At 45.4% G+C, this 17231-nt stretch overlaps 1 protein-coding gene across 20 annotated transcripts in view; it reads left to right on the plus strand.

Moving 5' to 3' along the window:
* CACNA1E (calcium voltage-gated channel subunit alpha1 E) overlaps positions 1-17231 on the plus strand; it is a 607618-nt gene that overhangs the window by 496014 nt on the left and 94373 nt on the right. For all 20 annotated transcript variants that reach the window (XR_014816369.1, XR_014816370.1, XR_014816366.1 and 17 more), the window contains one exon: positions 15968-16083. Coding sequence is in view for 9 of the 20 variants with exons in the window: in XM_084977828.1 (XP_084833954.1) it covers positions 15968-16083 (116 nt within the window). In the remaining 11 variants the exon portion in view is untranslated. The remainder of the gene's footprint in view (positions 1-15967; positions 16084-17231) is intronic.

The raw sequence follows: 17231 nt of genomic DNA on the forward strand, positions 1-17231 counted from the left end.
TGGGAATTTGGCGTTAATAGATGCAAACTATAGCCTTTGGAATGGATAAGCAATGGGATCCTGCTGTATAGCACTGGGAACTATGTCTGGTTACTTGTGATGGAGCATGATCATGTGAGAAAAAAGAATGTATACATGTATGTGTGACTGGGTCACCTTGCTGTGCAGCAGAAAATTGACAACACTATAAATCAGCTACAATAAAAAAAAATAAAAATCATTATTAAAAAAGTCACCAAGCACTTTTAATTTCTGAATCTGTTTTATCCTGAACTGTAGCATTGTACAGGTGGGCATTAGTCCATGGACCACACACACATGTACCACTGCTCTGTGAGGAGCAGATCTCTTGATGGGTGTAAATGCATTAGGATAGATTGTGGTAAGAGGAGGGCTTGAAAGCTCTTAGACATCTATACCGGGCTGAGGGGTTATGGTCCAAGTTGGCAGCTCCTGCCCTAAAGCATTCGTTTGCACACATATCCCTGATTGTTCCAAACTCTGGAAAGTCTTCTCAAAAAGCCCTATTCAAAAGTGGTTTCTTTTGAAGGTGTCACAGATGTTCAGAAATTTACAAGGTGAGCACTTAGAATTGAGAAGTAGTCAGGTAATCTACTAATACTTTGTAATATCAACTTTGTCAAGGATGTACTCTTCTCCTCTCTGAACTTCACTGATATTCCTTTGTCTCTGGGGCTGATTTATATTATCATTGACTCAAATACCTGTTTAGAGTTAATATCCCAGAGTGAAAAAAAAAATACAAGAGTCATCTACACAGTGCTTTGGACTTTAAGAGAACCAACTACTTTGGGGCTTCAGATTCCAGGTCAACTTGTGCATGTTTAAGATGTACCGTGCTTAGTGCCTTTGCTCTTCTGAACCCACTGACACAGCATCTCAGTGAGGTTGGTATTTTTATTAGTGCCATTCATTAGGAAATCAAGCCTCAGAGAGGTGGAATGACTTTTCCATGGTCTGTGATTCAAAGCTAGGTGTATTGAGTCCAAATACAGTTTCTTTTCTTTTTTCTTTTTTTTTTTTAACTCTACTATATGTTTAATTCTCTAAGAGCATCTTGTTTCTTTGGTTATGTATGCACTATTATGGAGTCCTAGTTGGGAAGTACATAGCCCACAGTAACCCTAAGCAGTAATGTCCACCCCATGCCAGCCTTTCAGGAGAAAAGCTTTGCTTGTACCTTACCTGCATTTGTAGAATGTGTCTTTAATAGACGTTTTGAAATTTTCAGTGAGGTAATGATTAATTACATTTCAATGAAGAACTCTGGTTAAGTGTTAGACAAGCTAAAAAAGTTGATGATTCATTAAATATCCTCAACTTGAACAAAAGTACTAAATAAAAGATGATAACTATCAACTTAAGTGAGACTGCAGAGAGATAAGGTCTCAACTGTGCAGAAAATATTTAAGTAGCATACTCTAAAGAATTTCCTGGGAGTTCCCACTGTGGCTCAGCGGGTTACAAACCCAAACTAGTATCCATGAGGATGCGGGTTCGATCCCTGGCCTTGCTCAGTGGGTTAAGGAGCTAGAGTTGCCATGAGCTATGGTGTAAGTCACAGACGTGGCTTGGATCCTTTGTTGCTGTGGCTGTGGTATAGGCCAGGGGAATTTGGGGAAGGAACACAAAACACAAAGGAACACATAACACACACACAAACACACACATGTGCACACACACTGAAGACCAAAGAGAATAAAAAAGCAATTTATTGAGACAAAGGTCAAAGGACCCTTTGAATGGGTATGGCCCTTTGACTGGGGATGGAATATTCATCGAGGGATGGTTGAGGCTGTGGCCTGGGTTGCACCTGTTGCATCTGGTCCTCCACTTTTATCTCCTGAGCCCACCGTACTTGCGCTCTCAGAGCTGTTTCCCCTTACGTTTTCCCTTCCTAGTCGAGCACCACATGTGGAAGGTCATACACATTCGTCAGCAATCTGTGCGTTTTTATTGCCCAGGCTCCACGGTTTTCATGGTCAGAGTTTCTTGTTCAGAAACTGCAGTTTCCGTTTTAAAGGCCATTCCTCTATGTGTCGTGGCCTCATTAAGAGCAGAACATGGAGGCAGCTTTGCCTTCTGCCTAATGCCTCTGCATGAGGATGCTGTCCTTGGACCTGGCCCTTAATTTCCCACCTCAGTTGCCTCTACTGTGTGGGACATCAGCTCATTCACTTAGTGCACATTTTTTGAGCAGCCCACTTGTGGCTGGGATGACGGATACATCGCTGAATGAAAAGAGTTTGACACATCCCTGCCCTCGGAGAGTGTATAACGTGATAGGGTTACCGACAGGTGGACAATTTCCATGAAGAGAAATGGTTGTGGTACAGCTGCTTCTAGTACAACTGTGTGACTCGGGCAAGTATAGTTGCTCTTCTAAGCCCTGATTTTCCGTCTGAAAAATAGAACTAAGTTTGAGGGGCTTTCTGATATGCCCTGGGGAGGTGAAGAGATGGATGTTCAGATGAAAACTCCTGTCTGGCTCATCATGGAACAGCCGAAAGGGAGTGAGTGGGGAGGCCTGGTCAGCCTCAATGTGATGAGCTCACTTGGTGCGTCCACCTGCCCCAAGTCCCTGAGTTTTCCGTCAGATGCCTGCTCCTCTCCTCACCCTTCCCCATTCCTGTTCTGTCAGTTCTGGGCCTTCTCTCTGGTTCTGTTGGTCCATCCCCAAGCAGAAGCATCTATTAACAGAGAAGAGCCTTTTGATGCTGAGCCAGGAAGATTTTTACCTGCCTGAGATGAATCTTTAATGTTTAAGTGATCTCGTGGCCGGGGGTGGGGTGGGGGAGTGGAACAAAGGATTCTGGGACATTCAAAGCTCTTTACACAGGAAACAAGGTGCCCCCACAGTGCTGAGTGTACCATGGCTGAACTTGCTGAGAAACTCTCAGCCACTCCCTGAAACACAGCCGCACCCACTCCCCAGGCGCCTGGGAACCTTTTGGGGAGGGTACCGATTGAGGCAGCTCCCCAGCAGAGTGCAGAAAATGTCTCGGAAAAGAACACAGCCATTTGTTCTCTGTCAAGATGCCTCTTTCATGCTGTAATTAGAGTGCTGTGGGGGGTGGAGATGGGGGAGAAAGATGAATTTGAAGTGTTCTTACTCCCTGCCCCCTCGGCTTATTCTTCCGGCGCCACAGGGCTTTGAACCCACTGAAATGCTGCGACTGAAACACGCCCTGTTATACGCACAGAGACAGAGAAAGCTACCCCTGTGCCCCTGCGTTCCTGCCTCCCTAGTGCCAGTGCTAAAGCGAGCGGGCGTGGCCTGGTGGGGATTCAACAGGGTAGAGGAATTAGAATTGTGCCTTGTAACCCTGGGGCTCTCACAGGCCTGGGTCTCCCAGGAGTCTCATTGAACCGATGGAGCCTATACCCCAAGTTTTGTTTTGGTTTGGTTTTTTTTAATGGGAGTGTAGTTGCTTTGCAGTGTCGTGTTAGTTTCAGGTGTAGAGCAAAATATTTCAGATATACACATACTCATTTCTTTTTCAGATTCTTTCCCCGTATCGGTTGTTACAGAATATTGAGTAGGGTTTCCTGTGCTACACAGTAGGTCCTTGTGGATTATCTCTTTTAAATAATAGTATTGTGTGCGTTGATCCCAAACTTCTAATTTATCCTTCCGCCCCCGACATTTCCCCTTTGGTAACCATAAGTTTGTTTTTGAAATCTGTGAGTCTGTTTCTGTTTTGCAAAGTAAATTCTAGCAATATTGATATGGTTACATCTGGAAATGATCATAGGACTGGTATACACCTAAAAGTGTTGTGAAGATGAATGAAATAATAGACGTAAAGCAGTTAGAACAAGGCCTCACTTAGAACACATTAAAGATGTGTTTCTATTATTACAGCCATTTTAATCTAGAGCGTTTCATTTTTACGAAGAAAGGTACTGGTAATGGATTATACTAGACACCCAGGAAAGATTGCTATTTTGACATGCTTACCTATTTTTGAAGGTACACTTTGGAAAGCATTTTTTATTAAGATTTCTTTCGATGAAACTGAGAACTAGTATATACACTAAATGGATTTTCATTTTAAGAAAAGAGTCAGGTGATTTTTTTTTTTTTTAGGCCTTTATTTTTCCAGTCTGAAAAACAGGAATACAAGTGTGGTGATCCCAGAGTTCCCTTTCTGAAAGGTTGTAAGGATGAGCTTGTGAGAACTCAAAGCTTTCAGTGTTCCAAGTCCCTGCGATTCTGTGATCATCTCTGCTGGTAGAAGGAAATGATAAAGCTAGTTGGAGGGAAATAGGGCAGCAGTTAAGAATATTTGCGGGGATTTGGGGTTTTGTTTTGAACTGCATTTGCAGCCGTAGCAATAACAATTTCTTGATTATATTTTGCTGAAAAATCGGTGAACATCTTTCTCGCACCTGCTGGCAAGGGAGGAGAAAAGAAGGGTTGGAGAGAGTCTAGGATGGCTGTTTGAGTCACAGCGGATAATCCTTGAAGCAGCTGGCTCATCTCGTGTGGAGAACAGAATTGGTGCTATTGGGCCTGATGGTCTTTAATACAAATGTGTCAGGATATCCAGCTGACCTAATACACAGCTGAACGCCTGGTCTTCCCCCCAGGATACTGCTTCTCCCAATGTCTTTTCCATCTTGATCAGTTGAGCGCCATCCTTCTATTTGATGAAGCAATAAAACCTTGGCGATCATTGTTGACTCATGTCTCTCTTATACTCCACATTCAAGGTGTCAGCCAGTCTTCTTAGCTCCCCCCGCACAATAATATCCAGTGTCCCAGTATTTCTCAGTGTCCCCTCCCCTACCACGCTGGCCAAGGCAGCCACGAGCTAGAAGTAACCTGGGAGGTGTCCCTGCTTCCTCATCAGTCTGCTCTCAATTGGGTACTCAGAGACATTCTTTGAGGACTTAATTAGGTCCCATAACTTCTCTGCTGCACCCACACCCGCACTGGTTTCCAGATCATACGAAGCGAAAGTCAATTTATTATCCATGGTCTACAGTCTGCTGGCTCTGCACCTCCATGTGGCCTACTCTGACCTCGTTCCATTCATTTTTCGTTTATTTGGTCCACTCCAGCTGTACTGGCTCCTTTCTGTTCTTTGGAAGCTCCCCCACGATGTCCCTGCACCCCACAGCTTTGCCCTGACTTTGTCTCTTCTGGAATGTTCCTCCTCAGAAATCTGCATGGCGCATACCCTCACCTTTCTGCTGTCATTTCTCAGGTGTTCTCGGTGAGGCCTTCCTGGCGACTCTGCCCCAAATCCCAGACCCTCTTCGCATACTTACTAGCCTCTGTGCTTTGTTTTTCTCAGCACGTATCAGTTTATATAACATACTTCATATTGTGCTTATTATCTGTTGTCTGTCTCTTCTTTGGGAATGTAAGCTCCATGGGGCCAGGATTTTTGCTCTTATGTTTGCTGCTGTATCCCCATGAGCTAAAGCAATGCCAACCGCATAGTAAGCACTCAATAAATTATCTTTTCAAAGCAGAATGGGGAAGAGAGTGAGATGGATGGGAGAGGGCCTTGATAGAAGGTTTTGTGCACTATGATACATTCTTAGGAATGTTAGCAATGCTTAGTTAAAATTGACTCTTGAAATACCTATTCTGTGCTAGACTACACACTTTGCATCTCTTGTTCAGTTTAATACTAAAATGCTTTGAGAGGTACTGGGTTTATTCCTCCTTTGCAAGTGAGGTTAAGAACTTGCCTGAGGTCAAGCTGTGACTCAAACCCAGTTCAGTCTTGTGTCAGAACTTTGAATCATTGTGCTGTAACAGTCTGGATTATACCACCTTCGGGGTTAAAAAGAAAGCAGGACACACACTCCAGCTCCTTCATTATCTTCTTCATGTTAATTGCAAGGCCTTCCCCGGCATCTAATCAAACAAATAAACAAGATCTCCATGTTAAGAAGAAGAAAAAACAAAAAAAGACTGAGAAAATTTCCAAAGACACTAAAAGAATCTACCTCTTCTAGGTCTCATGACTGAAACATCATGACGAGGTGGAATGGCCCTGGCTTTAGAGCCTGGAAATGGAAGTGATGCTCCATGTAGCCCCACCCCCCACCCCACCCCCCACGCTGTTGGCCTTAGGCCAGCAGGCCCTCTGACCTCTGTGCACCTTGGTTTCCTGAAAGCCGAGGTTTGAGAGGTGATGTGTCATGCCCTTCCCACCTGCTCTTCCGGCCTGTGAGACTTGTGGCCTTTCTGTCATTGCTGTGGGTGTCACGTGGGGTAGTGGGGGTGGGATACAGCCATTTGCTTGCCCTTAATTACCGCTTTGGGGAGAGGCTTTCCTCAGCAGAGGTGCCTTCCCAAAGCCTCACACTCTAAGGAGAAGCGACATAACATGATGCAGTGCCTGAGTTCACGCATCCCTCACCCTCCTGGGTGCCCATCCATTCTGCTTATTAGAGTCAACACTGGATGGCATTTAGAGGCCTGGGTACCATTTTGGCCTTTATTTATTGACAACCTATGTCTCCTTAAATCCTTTCTGGAACAAATCAAGGGATAAGGAGTCAACTGTTAATGCAGCTGAACCGTGTGACCTTCAAGAAGGTGTTTACCTTCTCTGGGCTTGTTTGCTCCTCTGCAAAAGGGGAGACAAGGTCCCCCCAGGCTCCTAAGTGCATCAAAAAAACTACTTTATGCCTCCCCCCCAATGCCGTTTTCCAGTGAAACTGAAATAAAAACACTGTGAACCCATGACTGCCTCTGACTTCCCCCAGTCTCTTTGTTTCAGAACAGTTAGGGTAAGAGGAGATTTGGTTTGGGTTTGGTTTGGTTTTTTTGGTTTTATTTTGTTTTGTTTCTGTTTTTTGATGTCTAACCCAACTTCCTCCTGCCTCAAGCACCCGTGCTACAGGAAGATGGGCAAGGTTCCACTGGGGGCAGTGACGCACTTTGGAAACACAGGCTTTGAAGATTAATAAGAACATGACTGTGTGGCCATTTGTGTGCTTGGCAGTCTGTCCACACATGCTTCTGCATGCCAGTGTGAGCACGTGTGCATTTGTAGCAGTGTGTATGAGAGGAAGCATACAGGTGTGTACAGGAGTGTGGGTAAACAGATCTTTGAGTCACACGGGCCAGCCCGTCCTGGCGGCTTTGTCTGCCTTTTTGTTGCCATGACAGCCGCAAGGGCCTCTGCGTCAGCAAAGCTCCCTGTGTGGACAGAACGAGGAGGAGGGGTCTGGAACTAGAAGCCAAAATTGGGAGCCACATAGTCCTCTGATCGAGCGTTTTTTGTCACGGTAAACCTACCCGAACTCTTCCCCACTAGATGAATGTAGAGATACCCATCCAGGTGCCCTGTGACCCTGAGGTGACATAACATGGGCAAGGATTTCCAGCTGTAGCAGTACTGCGGTGAACATCACTCCTGATCGCCAGCAGCCAGTCACTCTATGATGAATTCTAGCAAAGTGAATGGCCAAAGCCCCTCCCATGATCCTACAGACTAAAACCAGTCCCTTTAAGTTATTAGTATACACTGCTTTGTGAATTATCTGTGGCAGTGGCTCCTTTATAGGTCCAGAAGTTTGTAAAATATGAATCAATTTGAATATTAGCCTATATATCATTACTGAATGCAAGTCCCTGCAACCCCCCCCCCACACACACACAGAGGCCAGACCATATCAAAACACTGGAATTTGGAGCAGAGAAAGGTTTATTGCAGGGCCATGCAAGGAGACAGGTGGCTTATGCTCTAGAAACCCCAAATTCCTCCAAGACTTTCAGCAAAGCTCTTGTGCAGGAAAAGTCAGGGAGAGGAGAGGCATGGTTAGTTGTTGCAAACTTTTTGAGGTTGGATCCTTTGTTCTTGCAGCTGTCCGCATAGGTCACGGTCAGGTCACAATGTTCCTGTAAATTTCCATCAAAACGCATGTTGACAAACCCTGTCAGCACAGCAACATCATTACCCCTCATTTTACTTGTTCAGGGTCCCAAGGATTGACTTTTGCCTGCTGAGGTCTAGACCTTGGCTAAGACAAGGGTGTCCCTGTTCTAGCCAGTTACCCTGCCCAGGAGCATTCATGCAGCACCCAGCCTGGGTCCTTCCACCAGTGCCCAGGAAGAAGCAGATATCAGCTGGCAGTGCCCTCCTGGCTAGATCCTCAGACCCAGTCCAGTCATCATGGTTGCAGAAGTCAGGTGCTGAGGATCCATTCAGCCCTCAGGCTCCTCAGACCACCCGACAGCTACCTGGGTGACTGCTGCTACCCAGGCCACCGAGATGCTGTTGGCCGAGTGGGGCTACTAATGGCTGAGCACCCACCCTGCCCCTATGACAATATGACTTGAAAGATAACTCCTCCTCTTTCCCACAGCCCTCCCCAGTCATGCATGATACATGTTGGGGGGGTTGCACCTTGCCTGAGATTTTATGTATCATTCTTCCACTTTATCTAATTGTGAATAATATAGAATTGGCTGTGTATGAATAGTTGATTTTTACAAATTATGCCTCTCATGTAAACTGCTAAAAAACAAAAGCAGTCACAATTTTACATCTACTAACTAGGATATATGAAGAAAACTGTATTTAACCGTGCAATAGGACATCCGCCTCCTCCTTTGCTCCTGAAACTGAATTTAGAAACTCAAACCTTGCATACCTGTGAGACCACCAGAGTAGAGGCTCAGCCATGCTCAACTCCCAGTCACCTTCTCTCTATCTGTGTGAGAGCTGTGTCATGAGGGGAACTGCAGGTTATCCACCCAGGGTATTAAAAAAAAAAAAAAAGGCAGCCCAAAATTATGGATAACAGCATTGGGGAAGAAGTATCCTAATGAAATGCAGTGGGTTTTGAGATACAATTTTATTGAGATACAATTGACATATAACATTGTATTAGCTTAAGATGTAGAACATAATGATTCAATATTTGTATGTATTGTGAGATGATCACTATTATAGGTTTAGTTAACATTCATCACCTCACACGGTTACATTTTTTTCTCATGATGAGAATTTTCAAGATTAACTCTTAGCAACTTTCAAATATACAATATAGTATTATTAGCTATTGTCACCACGCTATGCATTCTAGCTCCAGAACTTATTTATCTTATAACTGGAAGTGTGTACCTAGTGACCACCTTCACCCTCTGGCAACCACCAAACTGTTCTGTTTCTATCAGTTTTTTTTTTTCAATTCTGCATGTAAGATCATACATCTGACATAGTTTACTTAGCATGATACCTTCAGGATCCATCCATACTCTCCCAAATGGCAAGATTTCCTGTTTTATTATGGCTGAATAATATTCTATTGTGTATATACACCATATTTTTAAAATCTGTTCATCTGTTGATAGACACTTAGGTTGTTTCCATGTCTTGGCTATTGTGAATAAGGCTACAGGGAACATGGAGCTACAGAATCTCTTTGAGATAGTAACTTCAGTTCCTTTGAATATATACCCAGAAGTGGGATTGCTAGAGCATATGTTAATTCTATTTTTAAGTTTTTGAGGTTTGAAGAACCTTCCTACTGTTTTCCATAGTGGCTGCACCAATTTTATATTCCTGCCAACAGTGCAAAAGTGTTTCCTTTTCTCCACATTCTCACCAACACTGGTTATCTCTTTTTTTTTTTCAATGAATTTATTACATTTATAGTTGTACAATGATCATCACAATCCAGTTTTATAGGGTTTCCAGCCCACAACCCCAGTGCCTCCCCCCAACCCCTGAACTGTCTTCTTTGGAAACCATAAGTTTTTCAAAGTCTGTGAGTCAGTATCTGTTCTGCAAAGAAGTTCATTCTGTCCTTTTTTCAGGTTATCTCTTGCTTTCTGATAATAGCTCTTCTGACACATGTGAAGTGATATCTCCTTGTGGTTTTGATTTGTATTTCTCTGATGATTAGTGATGTTGAGCATCTTTTCATGTATCTGTTGGTCATTTGTATGTCCTCTTTGGAAAAATAATCATTTAGTTCCTCAGCCATTTTTAAAATGGCATTTGTTGTTGTGTTGTTGTTGTATTGTTGAGAGTTCTTTGTATATTTTGGATCTTAACCCCTTATCAGATATTTGATTTGCAGATACTTTCTTCCTTCTATAGCTTGCCATTTCATTGGATCTTCGTCATTTTATAATCTCTTGCAAGAATCCATTCGGGACTCTCAGACTAAAACAGATGTATCCCTGTTCTGGTTGTGAGCAGAGGTGCAGGGGTGGGAGGGTGTCCTTCTAATGTCAACATTGTCTGAAGAAGAAACTGAGACAGACAGGAAATTGGATACACCGAGATAGTCATAGGGCCACTCTTTGAGCCACCTTTCAGCAAGTTTGGCAGTGTTCATCTGAATGACAAGTGAGGTTATGGCTAGATGCTTTCTCTCTGCAAAAGCATCATCATCTGAATAACCCCAGGATAATCCTCTGTGAAGAGGAGCCAGTATCCAGGGTCTCAGGGAAGAGACGGACCAGTGGGAGGAACACACTTGCCTTTCCTAGGTCTGGCCACCCACATACTCACGAGACTGGTGGGCGTGTTGAATCTAAGGTTGGAATAGTCGTTTCTTTTTGGCAGGTAATGGAGCCGGATCCTGTTTGTCCCTGTGTTCGCCAGAGTGCCATGTGCATATAAATAAATGGTGACTCTGATGAGGACACAAAATCAAACAGCACATCCCTAGCTTGACTAATGCTACAAATTTTATACTAGGTCCTCACTTGGTGCCTGTGCTTGGCTGAGGAGCCCGTGGGGCAAAGCTACCATCTGTGGGATTATGACTGAATGTCTCTAAGTCAGAATCCCACCCAGGCGGAACAGTAGGGCAGTACCACAGGAGCCTCGGTTGGCCTCAGATAGCATCCCCTTCCCCCGCCGCGCCTGTCCCCACTGTCCCCCATAGAAGGCCGCTGTGCCTCGGGACTGGGGTCCAGTCTGGTGCCGAGAGCCCTTCATCCTGGGAAATGGGGCATATGGACTGAAAGCCAGGCTGCCCCCTTGGCCATCATGCCCTGGACCTTTGTGGGGAACCTGGTGCTGAACCATTTGTAGACATCCTGCTTCTGGGTCACAGAGGAGCTTCCTTGCTGCGATTTATTGCAAGTCAGCCCTTGTTACAGGGGTTGTAAAAAAATAAAAAATAACTAAAAAAGGAAAAAAATACATACTAGATCCTTTTTAACCCAACACAGAGCAATGGATGTTTTTGCTGCTCTCTCAATTAAAAAGTTAGTTCTTTTAGAAAAAAAAACCCACAAAACTCTGTATTTAGATCCTTATTTTCTTCAACCTTTGACTGAAACATAAATCCCTTTTGTAGATTTTAAATGTTAATTGCTAGATAGCATGAAAGACAGCTAAGGCATTGTAGAAACAGCACTTAAGCTGAAATCAGAAGACACTGTTTGCATTGGGCTCTGCCTCTTGTTAATTTGGTTGTCTAGGCCAAGTAACCTTTCTGAATCTCTTGGAGTTTTTTGCAAATCTGAATGAAATAATTGACACAAAATGGATTTAGAAAATAAAAATGTTATAAATGTGGTTTATGAATGTTAGCTGTTCTTAATATTTTATTGTTATAACCTATGAAATCTGCTATAATTCTAGGCTACAAATTAAACTTCAGAGGTCCTTGTTACTTCAGTATTTGATGATGCAGGCTCTGCTTGGCCTCATGGAACCCTTAGACTAATTAGGGAGAGAAGCCATGGGCACAAACACTGTGACAGCAAGGGAGGGGGTAAGAAATGTTGTGAAGGACGCTGGTGCCAGACTTTCCGCCCTAGCCTCCCAATGGAAAAACAAAACAAGACACAACAAGCCGCTTGATGAAGATAATACAGCAGGACCCCCCACACAGCCCTTCTTCCCTCACTGATGTGCAGGAGCTGCTTGGGAAGTATCCCCACTGGTGCCAACTCTGTTCTTTATTTCTTTTAGCCAAGAGACTTCTTAAAAAGACCAAGCCAGATTTGTTGGGCTCTGGGCCTGTAAAATGCCAGGTGGGAAGGTGGGAGGAAACGGGGGCCTGCAGTGGCAGAGGAGAGCAGGGAAGCCAGCTGGTGAGACTGGAGCCAGGAAACTTGCAGATACAAAGGAAGCTTCGACTGGGGTGTCTTGGCCTATCCTACCGGAAGTCAAGCTGTGTAGTCATTCTGGGGGTCAGATAGAGGTGACACACTACGTACTTCATAGACTAATTCTACAGAGATTTTAGGGGAGCCACAGAAAGAGAAGTCGTGGTGGCAGTGGTCAGGAATTACCTGGCAACTTCTGCGTTCTCGCTGGATCACCTGGCTCCCTTTGGATCAGTGCCGAGATGCTGCACCTCTTCATTTAAGCCTTTGAGAATCAGGGCAGAGCTATCAGTATACCAAGTCAGCCTGGATATTTCTAATTTAAAAAAGTCTATTGAATATGTCCTATATGTCAGGCTTACTCTAATCCTGGAGGATGCAAAGTTGAGTAAGTAAGAATGTTTTCACAAAAAAGCTCACATAGAAGGAGTGAGACAGTCATATGTACAGTTCACCACAGTAGAGATCTGGCTGTAACATGAGCTGCAAAGAGATGGAGGAAATGTAGAGTGGAGGCCAGGAGATGGGGGGCAAGGAGGCGGGGAGGGAAAGCTAAACAGTAGAGGTGACATTTGAACCTGGCCTTGAAGAAGGATTTTAATGGACTCTGGCAGGTCAGAAGGGGTTATCAGCAGTGTGAATTAAACCTTGAGGTCCCTCGCTGCTTTCTCAGGAATCATGGGCAGTGTGCTGTGGTTGGAGCATGGCTGTGGGGGGCTGCTGTTAGGTAGTGGGTCAATTGGATAGATGGGAGGTGAGGTTTGAAGGAAAGGTTTGGATCCAGTTGTGCAGGACCCTGAAGGCCCCTTTAAATGGTTAGCAGCCGAGAGAGGAGGCTGTAGAGGAGGAGAAAGTAGAGAAGAGAGAACATGGAATTGAAAAGATCTGAGGGTCATGGTCCCTCATAGAGGCTCTCTGTCCTAAGACACTTGGCTTCTCAAAAGGGCTCCGTAGCTTCCCTTAGATTCAGTTTTCTGAGCTGGAAAATGAAGATGTTGGTAAAACTGCAAATGCTGAAGGAGTACTGAGTTTCTCTCCTCAGAGCTTGCTTATGTTCTCCTTTTCCAAGGTCTTGCTCAAAATGTTGCCTCCTTCTAAACCCTCCTGGATTCCTCTAGAGCGTAGTTGAGAAAATGAAGACACATACATAAAAAAAGATAAAGGAAGCAGCCTATAAATACACCTCTGGGCTGGGCGGATATGTGAGGAACCTGGGCTCTTAGCATAGACAGGCCTGAGTTCCAAACCTGGCTCCATCTCTTACTTAAACTTGGACAAGTTGTTTAACTTTTAAATTGAATCTGAAAAGACCTGTGCTACCTTCTTCTCATCTTGGCTGTAAAGATTAAAGGCACAAAATTGATGAAGGTGCTTGGAACTTAGAAAACACTCCACAAATGTCACTTGCTATGGTTATTGTTTTAGGTTTGGAAGTGATAATATCCAATGTTGTATTTTAGAAAGGTAACTCTTAAGAGCTATGAAATGGATGAAATGAAGGGAGGAGGGACAGGGTGTTGAGAGACCAGGTAGATGCTATTGCAGTAGTCCAGGTGAGAAAAGATGAGGTCTTGGACCAAGGCAGTGGGAGTAAAGAGGGAGGCTGGATCCAAGCGCCATTTTGAAGATGGAACCAATGGCGCTAATCAGACAGGAGGGACAGAAAGAAGACGAAGAACCAGAGGGAAGAACTTTGGTAGATGGTAACACTATGAACCAAGCTAGCTCCTTGTTACTTTCTAATTGCTGAAATCCAGAAGAGCAGGTTAAAAAAAGAAAGCGAAAAAGAAAAACAGAAGGGGTCCCAGGACTTAAATTCTGTTACCTTGACTCTCATTGCTCCTGGTCAGCTCTTCCTTTTAACTCTCTCCCTCCTCCTGCTCCTGCAATATCATTAGTAGAACCCACTGAACCTGAAACCAAGCCCAGGAGACTTTCTCCTTCCCGTGTGCCTTGGCCCCGAGCTCTTAGCCCAGTTTTGACCCCTGTAAGGTGTCTGTGCCCATGTAATCCATCTCTCCCTTGGGAGGAGGGGCCAGATGCGGCAGGAGCTGGCATCCCTCTGAGCCGTGGTAGACTGGCACCTCTCCTTCCCCTGCACAGGCACCTGACATGTCCCTCAGTCTGTGGCTCATTTCCTCCTCCCTAGACATGAGGGAGTAGCTGGCAGAACCTATGGTGGGTGCTGAGCTGTCTTAACTTCAGGCTGCTGCTCTTTATTGATGGGGAGCACCTTAAATAAGTGGAACAGCTTCCAGGGCAGTAGTGCATGAGCTGAAGCTGGGAGGCACAGCATTAGCAAGGGCTATTCTAGCTGGAAGTGTGTTTGGTGATGAGAAGGGCATGGGCACAGAGGGGGCATGGGGAAGGGCCTTTTAGCAAAGCTTTCTGCATCCCCCTTTGCTTATTACTAGTTGAATTTCATCATCTTCCTCTCTGCTAGGGAACCCTCATTCCTCTTCTCCCTTTTTTTTTTCCCACTGGGCTTGAGTTGTTGTTGTTATTGTCATTTGTTTGTTTGTTTGTTTTTTAATGGTCTTGTATCACAGAGTGGCTCAGGTCCTCTGTGCCTGTTAGTGAGCTCTGTCTTCTCCATAAACCTCCCTCTGGCCTTTTCTGTCTCATTATCCCCTCCATCCCCTCCATCTTCCCATCATCTTTCTGCTGGAGCCACGTACCGTTCTCCTGTGTCCCTTCCTCTCTTACTTAACCTCAACCAGCCATCTGCAAGAAGCACTTCAGCCCTTCCAGGTTTTAGTGTCATAGTCTTCAGGGGCAACCTGTACTGAGCACCACAGGGCACCAGCCACTGGAGGAAGATCCCAGCAAGTGACCCCCCTCCTTTAAGCTTTGGTCTCCCCATCTGTTTTTTTTTTTTTTTTTTTTTTTTTTTTTTGCCTTTTGTCGTTTTAGGGCCACACCCATGGCATATGGCGGTTCCTAGGCTAGGGGTCTAATTGGAGCTGTAGCCGCTGGCCTACACCACAGCCACAGCAATGTCAGATCCAAGTCACGTCTGCGACCTACACAACAGCTCATGGCAACGCCGCATCCTTAACCCACTGAGCAAGGCGAGGGAAGGAACCTGCAACCTCATGATTCCTCGTCAGATTCGTTTCCACTGCACCACAACAGGAACTCCTAAATAGGAATTTTAACAGTGCTTACTTCATTAGGCGACTGTGAGGCTGCAGTGAGTTAATGGGGATGAAAAACTTCATACAGGGCTTCATTGGTCAATATACAGTAGTTACTGTTGTTAGTAAAAAGCATAAAGGGTAGCTGAGCCCTTCAGACAGAGTAGAGAGAGTCCTTTTGTAGCTGGAGAGATACAGCGTAGCATTTTGGAACCTAGCTGATCACATTACTAAGTAAGTAGCTTTCAAAATAGAGCAAGCAGAGAAGGGTAGTGCTGACTGGGATGAAACTGATCTGGGAAGGCTTCCTCCGTGAGGCTGAATTCGGTGCGTTTCTGTGCATCCTTTTCAGGAGATCATGCTTGCAGCCTGGGACAGAGAAAATGGGGTGTACATAGTGCTACTCAAACACTCTCTTTTCTACTTGTCTCACCCTTTCTTTCTTTTTTTTTCTTTTCAAGGCTGCATCTGCAGCATATGGACATTCCCAGGCCAGCGGGATCAATTTGGATCTGCAGCTGCCAGCCTATGCCACAGCCACAGCAATGCAGGATCCTAGCCACATCTGGGACCTATGCTGCAGCCTTGCAGCGATGCTGGATCCTTAGCCCACTAATGAGGCCAGGGATCAAACCTGCATCCTTACAAAGACAACGTCCGGTCCTTACCCCGCTGAGCTACAGTGAGAACTCCATCCTCACCCTTTCTTTGAGTCATGGCACTGCCCACACCCAGTGAATCTCATCCACCTTGTCCACAGGGAATTCGCCAAAGAGAGAGAGAGAGTGGAGAACCGGAGAGCTTTCATGAAACTGCGGCGCCAGCAGCAGATCGAGCGGGAGCTGAATGGATACCGTGCCTGGATAGACAAAGCAGGTAAGGCCTGGGGCCTGGAGGAGGTTGGTGATGGGCTCCCGCGACGTTAGGGACCCACCCTGCTTCTCACGGCCATACCTCCATTCAAAGGGGCGGCCTGGACCAGAGCAGAGAGAAGGCCTTGATGACTTTCGGGTGCCCTGCTGGCCCCATGGGTTCCCTCTGGAGTCTGTCCCTGTCCTTCTGCCAGACACCGTCCATGAATGAGGCAGGCGTGTTAGCAAGGGGAACAGAGTAGGAAGTACCATAACCCAGGGCTCGAGCTGATGGGGTTTTGCATCCCTGCTGCCCTACTTCTGCTAAGAGTCCGTTCATCCCGCCAATATTTACTGAGCAGTTACTTGATGCCAAGTCCTGCTCTAGGCACTTGGGAGACAGCAGTGAGCTGAAGCTCTGCTCCCATGGAGCTCATCACCCTGTCGTTGGAGAAGACAGTGATGAACAAAATACTAAGGAACTTTTGATAAGGTGCTAAGTACAATGAAAACAGATCCAGGTAGGATTAGGGCTCTAGGGTAAGTTGCAGTTTTATTTTTTATTTTATTTTATTTTATTTTTTATTTTTGTCTTTTTGCCATTTTCTTGGGCCACTCCCATGGCATATGGAGGTTCCGAAACCTCATGGTTCCTAGTCGGATTCATTAACCACTGAGCCACAACAGGAACTCTGTAAGTTGCAGTTTTAAATAGAAGATCCGGTAGGCGGAAACTTGAAGGATTTTGGGGGTGGGGAGAGCTGAGCAAAGGATATCCCAGTGCTCCCAGACCAGCAGGGAAGGGTGGCAGGAGGCCAGAGCAGATCCTGTATGACCTTTATGGGCCATTGTAAAAAGTTTGGGGCTTTCCTGTGCTTAAGTAAGAACCACTGGAGCGTCTTGAGCAGCAGAGGGATGTGCTGTTTAAGATTTTTGGGAGGTCCTGATGTGGCTCAGGGGTTAACAAACCTGACTAGTATCCATGAAGACACAGGTTTGATCCCTGGCCTTGCTCAGTGGGTTAAGGATCTGGCGCTGCTGTGAGTTGTGGTGTAGGTCGCATACATGGCTCGGATCTGGAATTGCTGTGGTTGCAGCATAGGCCAGCAGCTACAGTTCCCATTTGACGCCTAGCCTGGGCACTCCTTATGCCACAGGTTGCGGCCCTAAAAA

The sequence above is a fragment of the Sus scrofa genome, chromosome 9, assembly GCF_054392235.1.
Source record: "Sus scrofa isolate SSC_HxYL_T2T_F1_AM1 chromosome 9, Sscrofa_HxYL_maternal_Yorkshire_Landrace_v2.0, whole genome shotgun sequence".
NCBI lineage: Eukaryota > Metazoa > Chordata > Mammalia > Artiodactyla > Suidae > Sus > Sus scrofa.